This window comes from Capsicum annuum, chromosome 1 (assembly GCF_002878395.1).
Source record: "Capsicum annuum cultivar UCD-10X-F1 chromosome 1, UCD10Xv1.1, whole genome shotgun sequence".
Taxonomy (NCBI): domain Eukaryota; kingdom Viridiplantae; phylum Streptophyta; class Magnoliopsida; order Solanales; family Solanaceae; genus Capsicum; species Capsicum annuum.
In genome coordinates, this window is record NC_061111.1 from 62,301,457 (window position 1) to 62,320,395 (window position 18,939).

Sequence of the window (18,939 nt, forward strand, 5' to 3'; positions counted from 1 at the left end):
TAAATATATGACTAAAGTATAAAAACTTCTTTTGATTAAATTTAGACGAATTATATCAATTATACACCTTTAATTTACTTTGTCTTTTTCCATGCATAGTTTTGAGAAAGTCAAAATTACCTTTTGGGAAGAGCTTGGTGAAAATTTTGCTCCTTCCTTGTACAATAAGGATGTTGGACCGTATATAGTGATAGTCACATCTACAACCGTGAAAGAATTTTGTAGTAATTGTCCTCAATTTAATTGTCACTATTTTGAATTGAAGTGCTATCTTTTTCAACAAATGTCAAACTTACATTTTATTATATTTATTGTTAATAGGTGAGGTTAGCTTATTCACCACTCATGTAAGCAGAATATATGTAAATCTAGCTAATTACGTAAGATTTTTGGTTCAAAAGCTTACAACCATGTCTACGGAAGTACAAATTATCGAACGGTCTAATGTTAATAACATTTCGATTGAGGAAGAGATGATTTTGAATCCGATGGGCATTAAGGAGTTGTTTGATTCTAAGTAGAGTCCTGAAATACAAGTTATTTAAATATTTTGCTTCTTAAGTTTGTGGATTTCTATTTTAACAATTTTATTTACTGTTTTAATTATGGAGTTCAACTCATTTTAAAGTTGAACATGATAAATAAATATGTTGATAAGTTAACTTATTCAAATATAAATAGGTATCTGCTAATGTCTCATATCCTGGGGAAAACTACATGTCACCGATGGTGCTAAAAGTAGAAAAATAAGACACTTAATCATACATGATGAATAATTAAGTGTTCAAGATGAAAATAAATTTAAGTAGAGAGAATATTGTTGCTCCACACACCTTTAACTGATATTTGAGCTTACACAAAACCGTTTCAAATGTTATCATTTTTAGTTTGTTTTAATGAGTAGACGTGTTGATGAATAAATTTGTTTGTTAATGTCATTGAACATAATCGATATGATAATATTCATACTTGTATGATTATTTTTTGGCTTACATAATATCCTAATTATTGAATATAATCGATATGATGATATTCATACTTGTATGATTATTTTTAAACTTACATAATAGGTGAATTAGAAATTTGTTTGATATACCATTGATTACTCTTTTTGGTAATATAATAGGTGAATTAGAAATTTGTTTGATCATATTGTGAATTTGAAAGGCCAAAATGTAAAAAAATAAAATTTAATACAATTTTACGCCTCATAATTATATAACTACTTTAAAAAAATTTAAAATAAACTAAAGATATTTTATTAGAATCGCAAGAGAATAATCTTAATAATTATTTGTCGTTGTTCTCTTTCTTTTCAACCTTACTTGTATTTCACTTCTTTGAGTTGAGGATTATTACAAACAATTTCTTCCTTACAAAGATTGAGATATTATCTACTTACATTTTATACTAACTGAACACTGACTATGATGCTGATTTAAAGGTTATGGATTGAGAGAGTTTTTGTGTTTGGTTTCATTATAAATCATAGCACAACCAACTAATATCATGAAAACAAGTCATAATCTTTGTGAATTATCCATTCACAATGTAATGATACTAAATTAGTTTGTAAATATGGAAACAACTGTAATGCTAATCACGTCAAATAATAAAAAGAATATTGCATTTATTTGACAAGAAATGGAGCCAATAAAGTTTTTTCCTGTCATGGAGAAGATATTTGTCAGTGAAGTAATGGGGGCATCATCAAGCATAAGCTTAGTATCTACAAGCAAAGGCCAAATATGACACCTAAGAATGAATGAAAAGTCAGCCCTTGGTTGTGCAACTGAGGTATCTAAGGGTCGTAATAATGTTATTGTTAATAATGTTCCATCAACTAAGGCTCATGAAGTTAGCTAATGATGAATCAGACATGGTCAATAATGCGAAGGTTGCGGTCAAGTCTTCCTCACAGCCAAGAACGTAATAGGACCAACAAGAACCAGCAAAAGCTTGATCATGTCATGGTCGAGTTATTAACCACTGGAAACCTCTACTATGTTATAGATGGTCCTCCAAAAACAAATTCTTTATCACAATAGGCTAAGGTCCACGTACACTCTACACTCATTTCGCGAGGTATGTTGTTCTATTTGTTGTCGTTGTTATTTTTATTATTAGTAGTTGCTATATTTTTTCATGTCGTGCTTTGTATTCTTATCCACTTTAATTTGTTGTACTCAAATCGAGGATCAGAACCTCCCTAGCTCACGGAGGTAGGGACAATGTGTGCGTATAATTCACTTGTGGGATTTCATTATTATTGTTTTTATTGTTGTTGTTTGATTCATTGATTTGGGTTTTCGTTAAAGATTCGATCTTCATGTTTATTTACTGATTCTGTTGTTGTCAGATAATTCTTTTGGTCCAGGTGGTATGATCGGCGGGGCAGAATATAGGCATGTAAAATCTGAGTTTTCCGCACCTATTGGATCTGTAACTGAGAGGTTTTCCATAGAGTCGAGGGATGGCGATGAAAAACATAATAAAAATAAGTAAGGAAAAACACATGGCGTGTGTAGGCAATGGGTTTCAACTAAATTGATATACTATACTGCCATTACTGGGCCCTTTCAAATGATAACAGCTTCACTTGGGGATAGCTGCTTTTGGAAGTGTTGATTTGTACTTATATTCTACAATTGTTCACTTCTTAGAGTCATTCTACGACTACAAGTATAGACATGACGAAAATCAACTGTACATATTTGCTGATGATATGGTTCCTAGATGGGTAACTGCAGCATAAAATATAGATTTTCACACATTGGTATGAGTTGATATATTTGGGAATATCTACTTTGTGAGATTACCTCAATACATCTCAGATGATATTGAAGTAGATCCTACTAGTGAAAAAATAAAATGGGAGTAGGGGAAGCTTAATGGAGCCCCAAACATAGTTGAAGAAATAGTAGAAATTCATGTTGGTGATGTGGTCTCTTGCCTGGAAATGCCATCACTTATTCCAGGAGTGGGCGAATGTATAATCTACAGGACTGTGATGAGTAGCATCGGGGAAAAATTTCCATTTACATCGAGTGATAGTGTTAAATTCTTCTCTAATTTAGAGATGCATTTAAGGCAAGATTTCCCATCGTTATGTTGCAGGGATCACATGGCCTACAGATCTGCCTACTTCCCAGTTAAGGTAGTCTTGTACTTGCTCAATTAGCTATTTCCTTTAATGTTCAAAATTCAAATGTGCAAAATGCTCTTTACCTACTTCGTTTGATATCCTGGTCGGTACAGACACGTACTGGTGTGGTAAATAAATGTCGGTGAATTTCCTTGTATATCTAATGTTGATACTGAAGTATAACTGGGTTGTCTTTAGCTACTTTACAAAACTTGGTTGGTAGGAAGTTAACGTGATGTGCCCTATATCACAATTAAAATGTTTTATACATTAATTTCATCATGACTAGATGATCAAATGACCTGAATGATAGTTCCATGATAAACTTAATTATTACGAGAATGCATCATTTCAATAATAACATCTATGTATCTGAAGAAGCAAATCTTGGATACATGTGAAATTAACGACTTGTCGTGGAATAGAGCAAGGTGTTCAGCTGAAGGTGCTGCTGTAAAGTTTGATTTTGCTTCACTTCCAAATGCCTCAAAATAGTACCAATCAAGGTCTGAAGGCGCTACTGTAAATTTTGATTTTTCTTCACTTTCAAATGCCTCAAATAGCACCAATCAGGTATATCAATTGTACTAACCATTAGAGCAACGTTACAGACTGCGTTCTTAGCAGCTGCAGCAACAAACTTGTCTGGTGCCTACACGGGTACATTTTTTTAACAACTTAGACACTTAATACATATATCATGGATATGAAGAAAAACTATATAAGTATCATACATTTTCTTTTAGGGGATTGATTTCCCAAAAATTCACTCAACTAATAGTTTTTATCTCAAATAATTACTCATTTTCTTAATTTTACTTTTTTTTCAACTAAAAAACTTTATGAAATATTAACTATTAGTTAAACGACTATGATAATATAATACCTATTTTTCTTCTTCTCTCATCACTTTTTAGTGCACTTCATATATTTAACATATCCGACCTCCCTTAAATCGACCTTAAAATTGCAAACTACAAGACCATTGTATAGGTGTTGCATCATTTCCTCTTCCTAATGTTTAAGGCACAATTAAGGCTCGCTATTTTTTTTTCAAACCTTTGTTAGGTTGGATGTAATGAATGTTGAATTATTGATGGTTGTCACTTCATTCATTTAAATTATTCTATAGTTAGTTCTTCTTTTTTCCTATAATCTTAGTGATGATGTTGTAATACTATGCCAGTTACTGTGTTTATGCTCTTGAATGTATTGCTTTATGTGTTCAGGACTAATTGAATTTACACTATTGCTTCTGCAGAATAGAGCACAAAAGATGATAGTGGTAGTGATACGGAGGATGAAAACATTAACATTGATGTAAAATCTCAGCAAGCTGAAGGGACGATGATGACTCTGACCTTTTAGAAGAAGATAACCAAACTGAAGTTAACTTTGATGAGGAAGCGAACATTTCCAAAAAAAATTCTCCAAAACATCATTTTTTCCAACTTTAATAGGGGCAACTACTTCAGGAAATGATATTTCAAGCCCCCAAAAGAAGGAAAAGGAAGTTGACACTCTTCTCCCGCTGGATGAACCACTGGATGCATCTACTCCGAATAAAGAACTTGACGATATTTTAGGTAAGGGAAAACAGATCAATGCTATGCCAAGTGAGGGAGTAGATGATCTGGAGGCACAGTTTTCATTTGCGACCTTCCTTTGGATGTTGATTATGGAGATGTCAAACAACGATTTTCAGCTTTTGGGGATGTGTAGACTTTAGCATTTTAGGTTTATAGTTTTTCTGAGTAGTTAAATTATCTATATACAGAGACTTTCAGTCCCGAGCATCGTCCAATAGTGGAGTTTGCTCTTGATAATATCCAAAGAATGAAGCTTTGCCAGAAGCTTCAACAACAAGGTTTTAACAGGAACAAAGAAGATTTGCAGAAAAATGACAATATAAATGAATGGGATACCCAGAATAAATAGTCAAGAAAATGGGAGGCCACAGGTGATGCTTTATCTGTTGCAGAGAATAGAGATGAAGGTAAAAACAAGCGTGTCAGAGGTGCCAAAGATGGAGATCAACCAAAAAATAGATGTGTTAAAGGAGCCATCTTTGTAGATGTAGACGAGCAGAAGAACAAGAAAAAAGGTAAAAAGCCAAGAGGGTCAAAACAAGAGCTAAAAGGTAATCAAGAAGAAACCAAGCACGGTAGCTTTGGTAGTGAAATTTCAGATAATGCTTTCCTCAAGGTTGGACATAAAGAAGATGTTGCAGTGAGAACAAAAAAGAGAAAGTTTGAGGTTAAAACTAACCAACAGAATACATAACAAGAAAAGGGATAAAAAGAAAAAAGATCCCCTTGGACGAGATGGAGTAGACAAGCTAGATATGCTTATTGTACAATATACATGCAAATTCACACACAACAGTTCTAATCCAACCGATGGTAATTAGCAATGCTCTAAGCTGCTTCAAAGGTGGTTCCAATCATAAACCATTCTCAAGTTCTTATGTAGCTTAGCATTATAGTGATAGTAAGAAAAACTGTGTTGTAGATTTTGGTTTGTATTTTATTGTATTTTCTCCCTAAAGTATCTATTAACAGTTATAAGTTTAAAAAATATGAGAGAATAATTTTAATCAAAGATTTTCTTCGTTTTGCAATTGTGTTATGTTTTATTTTTAGTCCACAAGACCAGGACCCAGGGTTTGAGATGAGTGGATTGAAATTATGCAAAATTATCCCAGTTGTGTGTTGAACCTATTCGTTAATGTTTCTAGCATAAACGGGTTGATATGAATGTGTAACTTTTTAGAAAAGGGATTCAATTATCCCAGGTGAAATGTGGCATTTTGAAGTTTCATGAGGGCCAACAATCAAGTGTACATGAGCATGATCTATAAGATTCAGTATAAGTGAATGTAATAATGCAGATGTGATATATTATGATCAAAGATAGGAGTGATCACTTGCATGTGGTGATAATCATTGGCACAAAAAGATTGTTGATAAGCTAACACCATCTTCACTGTAGTAATAGTGACAATTTACTTATTCATACTTTTTGTTTTTTTGGAAACTAGATAAAGAAAAAATCATAAAATTACGACAATACATTTTTTTCTTAATCGCGAAGAAAAAATCAATATCTTGATAAATTAACGTATTCAAATATGAACTTGTATCTACTGATGTCTCATTGGATAACTAGAAAGATTCCGAGGAAGAACTACAAGTCACTAATGGTGTTAAAAACAGAACAAGAGGACATCTAATCATACATTTTCAAAATGTATTATGAAATACCCATTTACTATAATATTGTTTACTATAACAGAGAGGAAATAATATTGTTTGTAGACAATATTTTCAGTCTTATTATTTTACAATATACTATTCATCATGCTAAACTTGATAACCTTTATTATCTCCTATCATTATAATACAAAAGTTACAAGAATGAATATGAATACCGATGAAGAAAGAAAAATAATATTTTACAACTTAGTTTAGTGTATTTAACATGCCAATTATGTGTTGTCTCATTTTTAATTTCTAAGACTCCTCCGCCTCCTCTGCTTTCCTTTTGTAACGTTACATTCACAATGTGTTTCGCTTCTCGAGGGTCAAATTGTAAGAATTTTGACGTACATTTTAAGATTTTTTTAAAAAAATAAATTTAATATGAAAAGAATTGAAACTTATAGCATTTTTCTTATTTTCTTATAATTAAATTTGTATTATCAAGTTTTTTGCATTGCTTTTATTTTATTTTTAAGTACTCAACAATAAATCTTTAATTCTTTGTTTTAGTTAAAGAGGGATAATGTCCAATTAATGTATAAGTCATAAATTAAATAAAATTAAAGGTATGGATATAAAAGAGCAAAAACTAATAACCGTTCCTATGGTTAAACGGATCCTAAATACTAGTTTCTACAGTTTATTCATCTTCTTCTCCTCTATAGAATATACCTATGAAGGCTCATGTATGAATTTTAACTATTCTTCTACCAAGGTTTGTAATGAACCATTTCTGTTCTCAATTATTTGTATCTTTAATTGATTTTAATGCATATTAATTTCTGAATAATTGCATTCAATTAATTCTTCAGCCTTTTCATGTTCTTTTTATGTACTATATATAGATACAGAAGTCAATCTTCTTCATATTATAGCTTCCTTAGTCTTTTTTGCTTTTATTTTTTTTAATATGATTCTCTTCGTTTAGAGTTGGTTATTGATAGAGACAATTTCATGATAAGGGTTAGGATTTGTAGAATGTGGGATGCCATAAATTTAAAAAAAATGAGAAATTGATCAGTTTGGATATGATATTTATCGATGAAAAGGTACCTAATAAACATAATTCTTACTCTTTCTTATACCCATTTTTTTCAAAACTCTTAATTAAAAATTCACATGTTTTGAAATATCATATCAATTTGGCACATGCTATAGTCAGGAAAAACCACGTTAGCAGGTTCAACCACAAGTTAATTGAAGGTTCATTGTTTATCATCAAAAACATCAAAGTGGTTGAAAGTAGTGGTGTATATAGACCAGTTGAAAGATCTTTGAAAATAATTTTCTTTCCCTCAACTATGATCAAGAGTTTATATGAAGATATTGTTCATATTCCTATGAACGGATTTAATTTTATTAAAACAGAATTGATTAAGTCATGGATGAACAACAACACGCTCTTATCAGGTATACATACTTTTAATTTTCAAATTTTACAAAATTGTTCAATTATCAACGTTTTCAACACATACTTTTTCTTCTTTATTTATAGATGTGGTGGATTGTTTATATGGAGTTGGTGATATGGAGAGCGCTGGATCAAAGTGGAGAAAAAGAGACATCCAAATTGTTACTGATTAGTAAGTCACCCATTTCATATTAAATAGCTTTATTTTTTTGTCTTCCTAAAAGAGTGTTACTTTGAAACCATACATTGATCTTTTTTTACGATTATATTTAAATGAAGTATCATATTCTTATTTTTTCTTTTCCTGGATAGTTCAGCAAAGTAAAAAATAACCTTATGGGAAGATTTGGGAGAGAAGCTTGCTCCTTATTTTCACAAGAAGGATTCTGGGCCATATATTGTGATTGTGACTTCCACAACTCTTAAAGAATTTCATGGTATTATTTCAGATTTAATTATCTGATGTTATATATTTATGTGCTAACATTAGATCTTTATCCCAATTTTTATTACGTCCATTGTTAATAGGTGAAGTTATCTTCTCTACCACATATGCTAGCAAAGCATATGTGCACCTTGATATAGATTACATACGATCTTTGAAGCAAAAGTTTTCCACCATGTCCACGGGAGTACATTTTGATTTGTCATTTCAATACTTCAATAAGATAGATAATAGTAAATTTTGTTTTGAGGTTTGTAGGAATGCATTGTTACAGTAAGGAGCAAAACTACAGACATAATAAACTATTTTAGACGGTACTACATTTCATGCAATGTATGCTCGAAGAAGATTACACTTGCAAATGGTGTTTATCCATACCTCAACTGCAACAAAGATTGCAAGTTTCCTTTGGTGAAGTAAGGATCCTGGAAGGACTATGAATTTGCTTTGTATTACGAATTAATGTTAACTTATTTTTACAAATATAGGTACAAGATACACATACAAGTGGAAGACAATACCGAAAAAACTACTTTTGTCTTATTCAATGACGTGGCCGAGAAACTCCGTGATACATCAGCTCACAAGTTGTTCAACAAGCTATCATCGTTAGATAACAACAATTTTTCTGCCCACACTCAAAGCCTCTGTTGGAAAGATTTTATTTTTAAGCTTAAATTAAACAGTTACAATTTGAAAGAGGGGCTTGAAAATTTTACTGTATCAAAGCTTTGGATTCCATATGAAAAATTGGAATTAGAGTACAAGCTAAAGAAAGATAAAAAGGTATTACAATATAGTCTATTGAAATTAGTAATGCACAATTTCGTATACTTTGTAAATCATCTTTTTCGTTGTTGGTTTTACATGTGTAGAATTTGATAGAGGATGAACGTGAGCCAAAAGATTGTGTTCCCAAAGAACTATCCACCGAAAAGGTATTCAGATACACTATTTTAGTTATGGGACCTTTATTTCTTCTTAAGATTAACATCTTTAATACACATGCTCACAAATGTACTTTTACAAATTAAATAGGCATCTCTTGACATCTTATTAGATAAATAAGAAGATCATGAGAAAGAAGTGCATGTCATTGATGGGGCTAACAGTAGGAAAAGAAGAAACCTAATCATAGATGAAGATGACTTAATTGATGAAGACACAAATAAGTTCAAGAAATAGAGAGTTTGTTGTCTGTTATGACCTTTTACTCTTTTTAAGCTTAGACAAAATAGTTTGGTCCTTTTACCCTTTTTAATTAGTGTCACCAGTAGATTGTTTTAACAAATAATTTTCTTTCTCAAGGTTATTTAACTTTTGTTTGAAATATGAAATCCATAATTGTCTGGTTTATCGCGACACTAATTTTATTCATCATTTAGCCAATCTTAATAATTATTTGTTGCTGTTATCTTTCTTTTCAATCTTACTTTTATTTTACTTCTTTGAGTCGAGGATAATTACAAATAATTTCTTCCTTACAAAGATTGAGGTATCGTCTACATACATTCTATACTTACTGAATACTGGCTATGATGCTGATGTAAAGGTCATGGATTAAGAGGAGTTTTTGTGGTTGGTTTCATTATAAATCATAGCACAACCAACTAATATCATGAAAACAAGTCATAATCTTTGTGAATTATCCATTCACAATGTAATGATACTAAATTAGTTTCTAAAGATGGAAACAACTATAATGTGCTAATCATGTCTAATAATAAAAAGAATATTGTATTTATTTGACAAAAAATGGAGCCAATAAGGTTTCTGCCTATCATGGAAAAGGTAGTTGGCAGTCAAGTAATAGGGACGTCATCAAGCATAAGTGTAGTATCTACAAGCAAAGGCCAAACAAATATGACACCTAAGAATATGAATGAAAAGTCAGCCCCTGGTAGTGCAACTAAGGTATCTAAGAGTCATAGAATTCTAATTTATCTTGTAATGTGCCATATGTTATATTTAATTTTTTTTTTATAATTTTCCTATATATAGTTTTAGGCATTATGACTAATAGTATGTCTTTTTTAGCATTTAGTAAGAACAAGCAGAAGCTTGATCCTGTCATGGTCGACTTATTAATCACTGGAAACCTCTACTATGTTATGGATGGTCCTCCAAAAACAAACTCTTTATCACAGTAAGCTAAGGTCCACGTACACTCTACACTCATTTCACCGGATATGTTGTTCTTTTTGCTGTCGGTATTGTTATGGGGAGTGTCGGGGCAATGATTCCATTTACCTAGAGGGATGATGTTGACTTCTTCTCTCATTTGGAGATGCATTTATGGAAAGAGTTCCCACCTTTATGTGGCAGGGATCACATGCCCTACAAATATGCCTACTTCTCATACTTGCTCAATCAGCTATTTCCTTTAATGTTCTAAATTCAAATATGCAAAATGCTCTTTACCTACTTCGTTTGATATCATGGTCAGTGCAGACATATACTGGTGTGGTAAATGAATGTCGGTGAATTTCCTTGGGTATTTGATGTTGACGTTGAAGTATAACTAGGTTGTCTTTACCTACTTTACAAAACTTGGTTGGTAGGAAGTTAACATGATGTGCCCTATATCACCATTAAAATATTTTATACATTAATTTCATCATGACAAGAACATCAAATGACCTGAATGATAGTTCTATGATAAACCCAATTAATATGAGAATGCATCATTTCAACAATAACATCTATGCAGCTGAAGAAGCTACCCTTGGATACATGTGAAATTGGCGACTCGTTGTAGAATAAAGCAAGGTGTTCAGCTAAAGGTGCTACTGTAAAGTTTGATTTTGCTTCACTTCCAAATGCCTCAAAATAGTACCAATCAGGTATATCAGTTCTACCAACCATTATAGCACGGTTGCAGACTGGGTTCCTAGAAGCTGCAACAGCAAACTTTTATGGGGCCTACACGGGTACATTAGTAATAACACAATAGCTCTCATCACTTTTTAGTACACTTCATATATTCAACATATCAAACCTCCCTTAAATCGACCTTCAAATTTCCAACTACAAGACCATCGTATAGGTGCTATGTCATTTCCTCTACCTAATATTTAAGGGTACGATTAAGGGTCGCTATTTTCTTTTTCAAACCTTTGTTAGGCTGGATGTAATGAATGTTGAATTCTTGATGGTTCCCACTTCATATTCATTTAAACTGTTCGGCAGTTAGTTCTTCCTTTTTCCTATAATCTTAATGGTTATGTTGTAATACTATGCCAGTTACTGTGTTTATGCTCTTGAATGTATTACTTCATGAGTTCATGAATAATTTAGTTTACACTATTGCTTCTACAGAACAGAGCACAAAAGATGATAGTGTTAGTGATACGGAGGATGAAGACATTGACATTGATGGAAAATCTCAGCAAGCTGAAGGGGTTGACTCTGAACTTTTAGAAGAAGATAACCAAACTGAAGTTAACTTTGATGAGGAAGTGAACATTGTGAAAAAAAATCTCCAGAACTTTATTTCTCTGACTTCAATAGGGCCACCTACTTCAGCAAATGATATTTCAAGCTCCCAAAAGAAGGTAAAGGAAGTTGACAATCTTCTCCCACTGGATGAACCACTGGATGCATCTACTTATAATAAAACATCTGTAGGAGACAGTTTTCATTAGCAAACTTCTTTTTGATATTCATTATGTAGATGTCAAACAACGGTTTTCAGCTTTTGGTGAAGTAGAGTACTTTGCTCCAATTCTTACACAAGTCACTAAGTATGAACTCTACTATGTGTTTACACTTTGCTGTCTAATGGATCCAATTAAATTCTTATTCAACATGATACAGACGACCAAGGGGTACAGGATTTCTCAAATTTAAAACAGCTGAATCTACTGAAACTTCTATTTCTACTACCAGTGTTGTGGATTGTTTAGGTGTCTTTCTAAAGGGTCGGCAATTAAATATTTTAAAGGCCTTGGATAAGAAAGTTGCTCAAGATAAGGAGTTGCACAAGACCAAAAATAAGGATAATGACCACCGTAACCTTTACCTGACAAAGGTTAGCTTCTATTGGTAATGCCATCTTGGTATTGAACTTCTTAAAAGGGATTACTTTAAAATACTGTGGACGTAATCTTATTCTGTTCTATTACAGAAGGGTCTTATTTTGGAGGGCACGCCAGCTGCTGAAGGAGTTTCAGTGAGTGATATGTATAAGAACAAGGGGTAAGTCTCACAAAGGTTTTTCTTATATATAAATCCCGAAAGGTTAGCATGCATTTGATAATGCATCCTGACAATTAACCTTATTTCAACTGAGTTTATCTATACTTTTTTGGAGTTTACGAACTTCCCCCATTCTTTCTTGAGGATACCTCCTTTGTAACAAAGCCTTCTTTAACATGATAACTATCAGTGTACAGAGCAAGAAAAGGGATAAAAAACAAAAAGACCCCTTGGACGAAAAGATAGATGCTGATCAAGATGTAAATGCTAATGAATAGGTTCCTAATGTTCAATATTTGGGAGCTAATAAACAAAATACTGATCAAGATGAAGGTGGTAATGAATAGATTCCTTATGAATAAGATTTAGGTGTGAATGAGGAAAATGTTGATCTAGATAGAGGAGCTAATGAACAGATTCCTAATGAACAAGAAAGAGGTGCTAATGAACAAGATGGAGGTGTTAATGAACAAGATGGAGACGCTAATGGGGGCGTCATCAAGCATAAACGTAGTAGCTATAGACAAAGGCCAAATATGACACCTAAGAATATATATGACAAACAAGTCCCCGGTAGCGCAACTGAGGTATCTAAGGGTCACAGTGATGTTATTATTAATAGTGTTTCCATCAACTGACGCTCATGAAGTTGGTTTAAATAATGAATTAGACATGGTCAATGATGCTAAGGTTGCAATCAATTCTTCCTCAAAGCCGAGAATGTAATAGGACCAACAAGAACAAACCAAAGCATGATACTTTCATGGTCGAGTTATTTACCGCTGGAAACCTCTACTATGACATGGAGGATCCTCCAAAAACAAACTCTTTATCATAGTAGGCTAAGGTCCATGCATACTCTACACTCATTTCAGAGGGTATGTTGTTTCTTTTGTTGTTATTATTGATTTTGTTATTAGTAGTTGCTATATTTTTTTATGTCGTCCTTCATTTTCATATCTACATTGATTTGTTGTACTCATACCGAGGATTACAACCTCTATACCTCCATAAGGTAGGGGTAATGTCTACGTATATTTCACTTATGGGTTTTCTTTATTTTTGTTGTTGTTGTTGTTGTTTGATTCATTGATTTGGGTTTTCGTTAAAGATTCAATCTTGATGTTAATTTACTGATTTTGTTGTTTTCAGGCAATTCTTCTGGTCCAGATGGTACAACCAGCAGCGCAAAATGTAGGCATGAAAACTCTGGGTGTTCCACACCTACTGGACCTGCAACCGGGAGTTTTCCCATAGAGTTAAGGGAAGGGGATGGAAAACAAATTTAAAATAAGCAATGAAAAGCACATGGAGTGTCTACGCAACGGGTGTCACATCCCTTTTTAACTCCAAAAAGAAATTAATTTTATCGTTTGAAAAGGTTTTATTATTAAGTGATAAAATGTGAAAAATTATTTTGAAAAGGACCTTTTATATTCCAAACTCAGAGTCGTCACTTGGCATAATCCGGTGTGCCAAGTCACCTTTGAAAAATCCTTTTCAAAATGATTTGACTCTTTAAAACTGGTTTGTGAACAGAGATTCTGGCTAAGGAATTCTATTGATCGAGGGGAAGGTATTAGACACCCCTCAATCCTGTGGTTCGACCACGGTCTCTTGGTGGAGCATATCAGCTAATTTGACATTACAAATGTATAAACCACACAAAACACATAAAAAAATCAATCCAACACACGAAAAAAATGAATCCAAAATATAGTGTTCAGTCCAATTATACAGTCCCAAAATAGAAAAAATACAAAAACGTAAATCCTATCCTAAACTAATCCTATACTAATGCTCTACCCGACGCCTCGGGCCTTTATCACGATCATATGCCGCCAACATGATACATTGGGGCATTCATCGGTGAATAAATAAAATGAGCCTCAGGGCATTCCCCGGCTAAATGAATACATTTAATGAAATACGATAAAAATGAAGAAATCACTCAAACATAAACATTTAAACATTTGATGATTAGAATCCTGCGAGTTGCCTAACCCAAACCTAGAATTTGCCTACTAGTTTCGGCCTAAAACATGATAGTATCAACGTTCAACATCAACAATGAATCAAAATACTATACTATTCACTCTTATTGACTTTTCAATTTCCAACCCAAAACAACCAATTTTAATTCTCAAACTAGATACCATTTCATCACATAATCCATAATCAATCCACAATCGAGGGAATCAAACAATGAATCAAAACAACCAACAATGCTCATCATCACATATCAACCAACACGATATTCAATCCAATGCACCAGATATCATCAACAATGAAATAAAAAGAGGTGAAAGAGTAGAATTGGACCTCATTTAAATCTTTCGAACTCAATGTTATTCGAATAAAGAGAGTTCGCACCTGGAAACCTCGAATAGAACCTCCAACAATGAACTCCCCACTTCGACAAACCTAAAATTTGAGTTGACCTGATAAGCTGATTGAGCCGTTTTAATTAATAATTTTCTGATTGGGGTTTTGGGTCAAAAATGGGAATTGGCGTGTGTGGGTCGCAGATTCCTCGTGTTCAGCGATGATGGAGGTTTCAATTTCTTCGGTCACTGGTTTTGCATTTTTCGATGAGGTTTTTTTGGTCCAAAATTGGAGCTGGCAGGATATTCTCTGGCGAGAATCTGTTGGAATAGTAATAGCGGAATGCTTTCTGATCAACACTCTCTCTCTATTTTTATCCCTGTCAATATCTCTCTCAATTTCACTATCTAGCTGATTTTCTTTCCTCTCTCGCCTCACTCTCTTCTCTCTCTATGTCTCGATGTGTGTGTGTCTGCTGGTTATGTAAATTTTGGTGAGGAGGAGTGAACTCTATTCCATTTTTTAGTGAGCTCCCTATATATGTTAATGGTGACTGTGTGTAGTCGATGGTGTGGTCTGTGTGTGTATGGAAGAGACGATGGAATATGTATATGATGTTTTTTGTGGAGTGGAAAAATGGAGATTGTGAGTGTATTTCTTGTGTGGAGAAGAAGCTGTGAGGTATTTGTGCGTATCGTCTATATGGCGTGAATGAAAATTAGGAGTATATGGAGAAGGGTCATGCTATTGTGTTTTGTGATGTGGGACACGTGAGTGGTGTAGGAGTAAGGGTATGGGGTGGTGATGAGCTGTCCAAAATTAATAGAAGTGGTTAGGATGATTAAAACAAGATTAAATTTGTTAGGGATTTTGTTAAAGGTTGTTATTTTTTGTATTTTTGTGGAGGTATAATCACGTGGGTGAGGGTGTATGATAATGTGAGGTAAAAATGAATAAAATGGATTTTGGGAGGAACAAAATTAGGTGTCTACATCATGCCCCCTTTTTTGGGTGTAAACACAAAGTATTTTCAGACAATAAAGTAGACAATGAGACCAAAATTTAACCCAACCATTATTCAAAGAAAAGAAACAGAAGGAAGAAGGGAAACCAAGTCTTGACCTAGGACATCCTACCTACCCAAGTTATGAGGAAATCAGGTTACAAGTATCTCAAAGAATTGGAAGGAGAGGGACTATACCGAGTTGGAGAGTTAAGTGAGGCCCTGTCGAGGTTCCGGTCCGCGGGTCTATCATTACATCAAAAAATGAAAATTATAAGTTAAAACAAAAATAAAATTACAAAAATCCTATCTATGAAGCTTCTTTTGGACTCTTGACTTGATTTTCATCAACCTATTCTTTAGGCGGGCTCCTGACTTGCAATTTGTTTAACTTGTTTCCTGACTTTCAATTTCTTCACCCTATTCTCCAGGTAGCTCCTGACTTGCTATTTTTCAATTTGTTGACTTTCAATTTCTTCACCTTGTTGCTTGAATTTCAACTTCTTCACTTTGTTGCTTGACTCTCCACTTCTTCACATTGTTGTTTGACTTTTCAACTATTCGCCCTATTCTTCATGTGAACGCCTGAAATCACATCAAAACTAGAAAGAAAATTATCTCAAACAAAAATTATTGTAAAGAGAAATTTTGTTTGCCAGAAAAGTAAAGTTCCAAAAATAGAAATTAAAATTTTCCCCAGTTTATCATCAGAAGACTTTTGGGAAAGTCACATCATATCTACTTTCCTGTTGCAATGATGAATCAAGACTCTGACCAGAAAATGCATCTCTTGAGATTAAAATTAAATGTTCAAGGCTAGAAAGTGCGTCTCCTAAGAATTAAAGTGAGAAATTCTGACTAGAAAGTGCGTTTCCTTACAAATGCCGCTTGAATTTCTAAAATGAGGAAGTGCGTCTCCTTATAATATTGCTTGAATTACCAAAACAAAAAAGTGCGTCTCCTTACAAATGCCGCTTGAATTATCAAACAAGGAAGTATGTCTCCTTACCAATGCTGCTTGAATTACCAAACCAGGGAAGTACGTTACCTTACCAATGCAGCATGAATTACCAACCAAGAAAGTGAGTCTCCTTACCAATATCTGTCGAATTACCAAAATAAGAAAGTGCATCTCCTTACCAATGCCTCTTGAATTACCAAAACAAGGAAGTGTGTCTCTTTACCAATGCCGCTTGAATTACCAAACCAGGGAAGTTCGTCTCCTTACCAATGTTGATTGAATTACCAAACCAAGAAAGTGTGTCCCCTTACCAATGCCTCTTGAATTACCAAAATAAGAAAGTCTGTCTCCTTACTAATGCCTTTTGAATTACCAAAACAAGAAAGTGCGTTGCCTTACCAATGCCGCCTGAATTACCAAAATAAGAAAGTGTGTGTCCTTACCAATGCCTCTTGAATTATCAAAACAAGAAAGTGTGTCTTCTTACTAATACCGCTTGAATTACCAAACTAAGAAAGTGTGTTTCCTTACCAATGCCTCTGGAATTACCAATACAAGGAAGTGTGTCTCCTTACTAATGCCACTTGAATTACCAAACTAAGAAAGTGTGTCTCCTTACTAATGCCTCTTGAATTACCAAAACAAGGAAGTGTGTCTCCTTACCAATTCCTCTTGAATTACCAAACCAAGAAAGTGCATCTCCTTACCAATGCCTCTTGAAATACCAAAACAAGGAAGTGTGTATCCTTACCAATGCCACTTGAATTATGAAAATAAGAAAGTGTGTCCCCTTACCAATGCTTCTTGAATTACCAAACAAGGAAGTGCGCTTCCTCACAAATGCTGCATGAATTGACCAAACAAGGAAGTACGTCTCCTTACAAATGTCCCTTGAATTATCCAGACAAGGAAGTGCGTCTCTTTACAAATGTTGCTTGAATTGTCCAAACAAGGAAGTGTGTTTCCTCACAAATACTACTTGAATTGCCCAAACAAGGAATTGCGTCTCCTTACAAATGCCACTTGAATTGCCCAAACAAGAAAGTGTGTATCCTTACAAATGTCACTTGAATTACCATGATTTTGATTACCAAATCTATGCAGCAACACTGCCTCTTACATTTGTGAAAGTGAGGCATTGCAGCCTTTGATATTTGGACCCTAAAGTCCTTGATTTTAAGATAACATGTATTCCTGTTTGATACAAAGAAAACTTGTGAGTTTAAAAACATGGTGGCTGATTTGTGGCTTTGGCTTTTGTGGCAATTGTTCTTACCCCTCATATTTAATCTTGCTTTCAACCATTAGCATATGTGATTGACTCACTTCATCATTGATCCGAACTCAGATTATTAAGAGTGACTCTGAAATAAACACAATATTTCTATTTTGCCATGCTTCTCCGATAAACCCTTTGAACCTTGATATTTCCATAAGTTCCCAGACTTGTCTGTTGACAAAACTTTCTGCATGCCTTATTTTGGCTCACAATCATGTTTCTTTCATCTGCTAGCTTTTGTCTTGCTTTATGTAATTGAAGAAACTGGTAGCCAATTTTGAAATCTTTTCTCACTTGTTTTGATATAGACTTGATTCAAAGACAAGAGAAAAATAATAATGACTTTTATTTGGACAACTGACTCAAGAAAACAAAATAAAAATAAGAAGAAGAAATAAAATACAATGAATATCTCAATTTGAAACAGAGAAACAAAAAATTTATCTAGAAATGATTGTCAACTTTAATGAGTATACCATGCATTTTGGATTAAGCTGCCTGATATTTCCATCCAAACTTTCACCAATTGTTGTTGAGTTAATGGCCTTGAAATTGAGTTGCTTCCTTAGGTCAATTGCATTTAAGACCCCCTTCGTCTAGTGACACCTTGAAGGTTTTTCGCCAACAAGCCTCTCTCATTTTCTTTTTCTCAGCTCATCATTGTTTTATGGTGTCTGTGAGGGATTTTCACCAATGAGACTCTCTTATTTTATTTTTCTCAACTCAAAGTTGTCTTACGGTGCCCATGAGGTTTTTCATCGATAAGACTCTCTCATTTTTATCTCTCTAAACTTACCATCATCTTATGGTGCCCGTGAAGATTTTCACCAATAAGACTCTCTCATTTTTATTTCTCTCCTAATTCCTTATGCTGAGGAAGACAAATGGTTCCCAAAATGCATCATCATATGCA

The 18,939-nt window shown here is 33.7% G+C and overlaps 1 protein-coding gene and 1 pseudogene across 7 annotated transcripts; both read left to right on the forward strand.

The window, feature by feature from the left end:
- The first annotated feature begins 1,889 nt into the window (after nucleotides 1-1,889).
- On the forward strand, nucleotides 1,890-5,594 carry LOC107846572 (annotated as a pseudogene).
- A 1,414-nt stretch (nucleotides 5,595-7,008) lies between these two features.
- On the forward strand, nucleotides 7,009-16,017 carry LOC107874696. Of its 7 annotated transcripts, XR_007045169.1 has the most exons (11): nucleotides 7,044-7,120; nucleotides 7,774-7,815; nucleotides 7,901-7,988; nucleotides 8,134-8,253; nucleotides 8,520-8,677; nucleotides 8,750-9,047; nucleotides 9,137-9,199; nucleotides 11,580-11,815; nucleotides 11,935-12,291; nucleotides 12,388-12,458; nucleotides 13,611-16,017. XR_007045169.1 is itself a non-coding variant. In XM_047397090.1 (8 exons), exons 4-8 carry the CDS (start codon nucleotides 8,251-8,253, stop codon nucleotides 11,679-11,681), a joined length of 624 nt encoding a protein of 207 aa, XP_047253046.1. In that variant the 5' UTR covers nucleotides 7,044-7,120; nucleotides 7,774-7,815; nucleotides 7,901-7,988; nucleotides 8,129-8,250; the 3' UTR covers nucleotides 11,682-12,248. The 7 variants fall into 7 exon arrangements, 4 of the variants coding, with proteins under 4 accessions (XP_047253001.1, XP_047252967.1, XP_047253046.1 ...); XR_007045056.1 differs by lacking the exons at nucleotides 7,774-7,815; nucleotides 12,388-12,458; nucleotides 13,611-16,017 and having other exon boundaries at nucleotides 7,024-7,120; nucleotides 11,935-12,248; XR_007045146.1 differs by lacking the exons at nucleotides 7,774-7,815; nucleotides 12,388-12,458; nucleotides 13,611-16,017 and having other exon boundaries at nucleotides 7,024-7,120; nucleotides 12,205-12,248.
- Nucleotides 16,018-18,939: the final 2,922 nt, after the last annotated feature.

What these genes read in the sequence shown, in the direction of transcription:
- LOC107874696 (XM_047397045.1), top strand. An exon ending in TGCAAGTTTCCTTTGGTGAA is followed by an intron (nt 8,678 to 8,749) that starts GTAAGGATCCTG and finishes TTACAAATATAG; the next exon opens with GTACAAGATACACATACAAG. An exon ending in AGCTAAAGAAAGATAAAAAG is followed by an intron (nt 9,048 to 9,136) that starts GTATTACAATAT and finishes TTACATGTGTAG; the next exon opens with AATTTGATAGAGGATGAACG.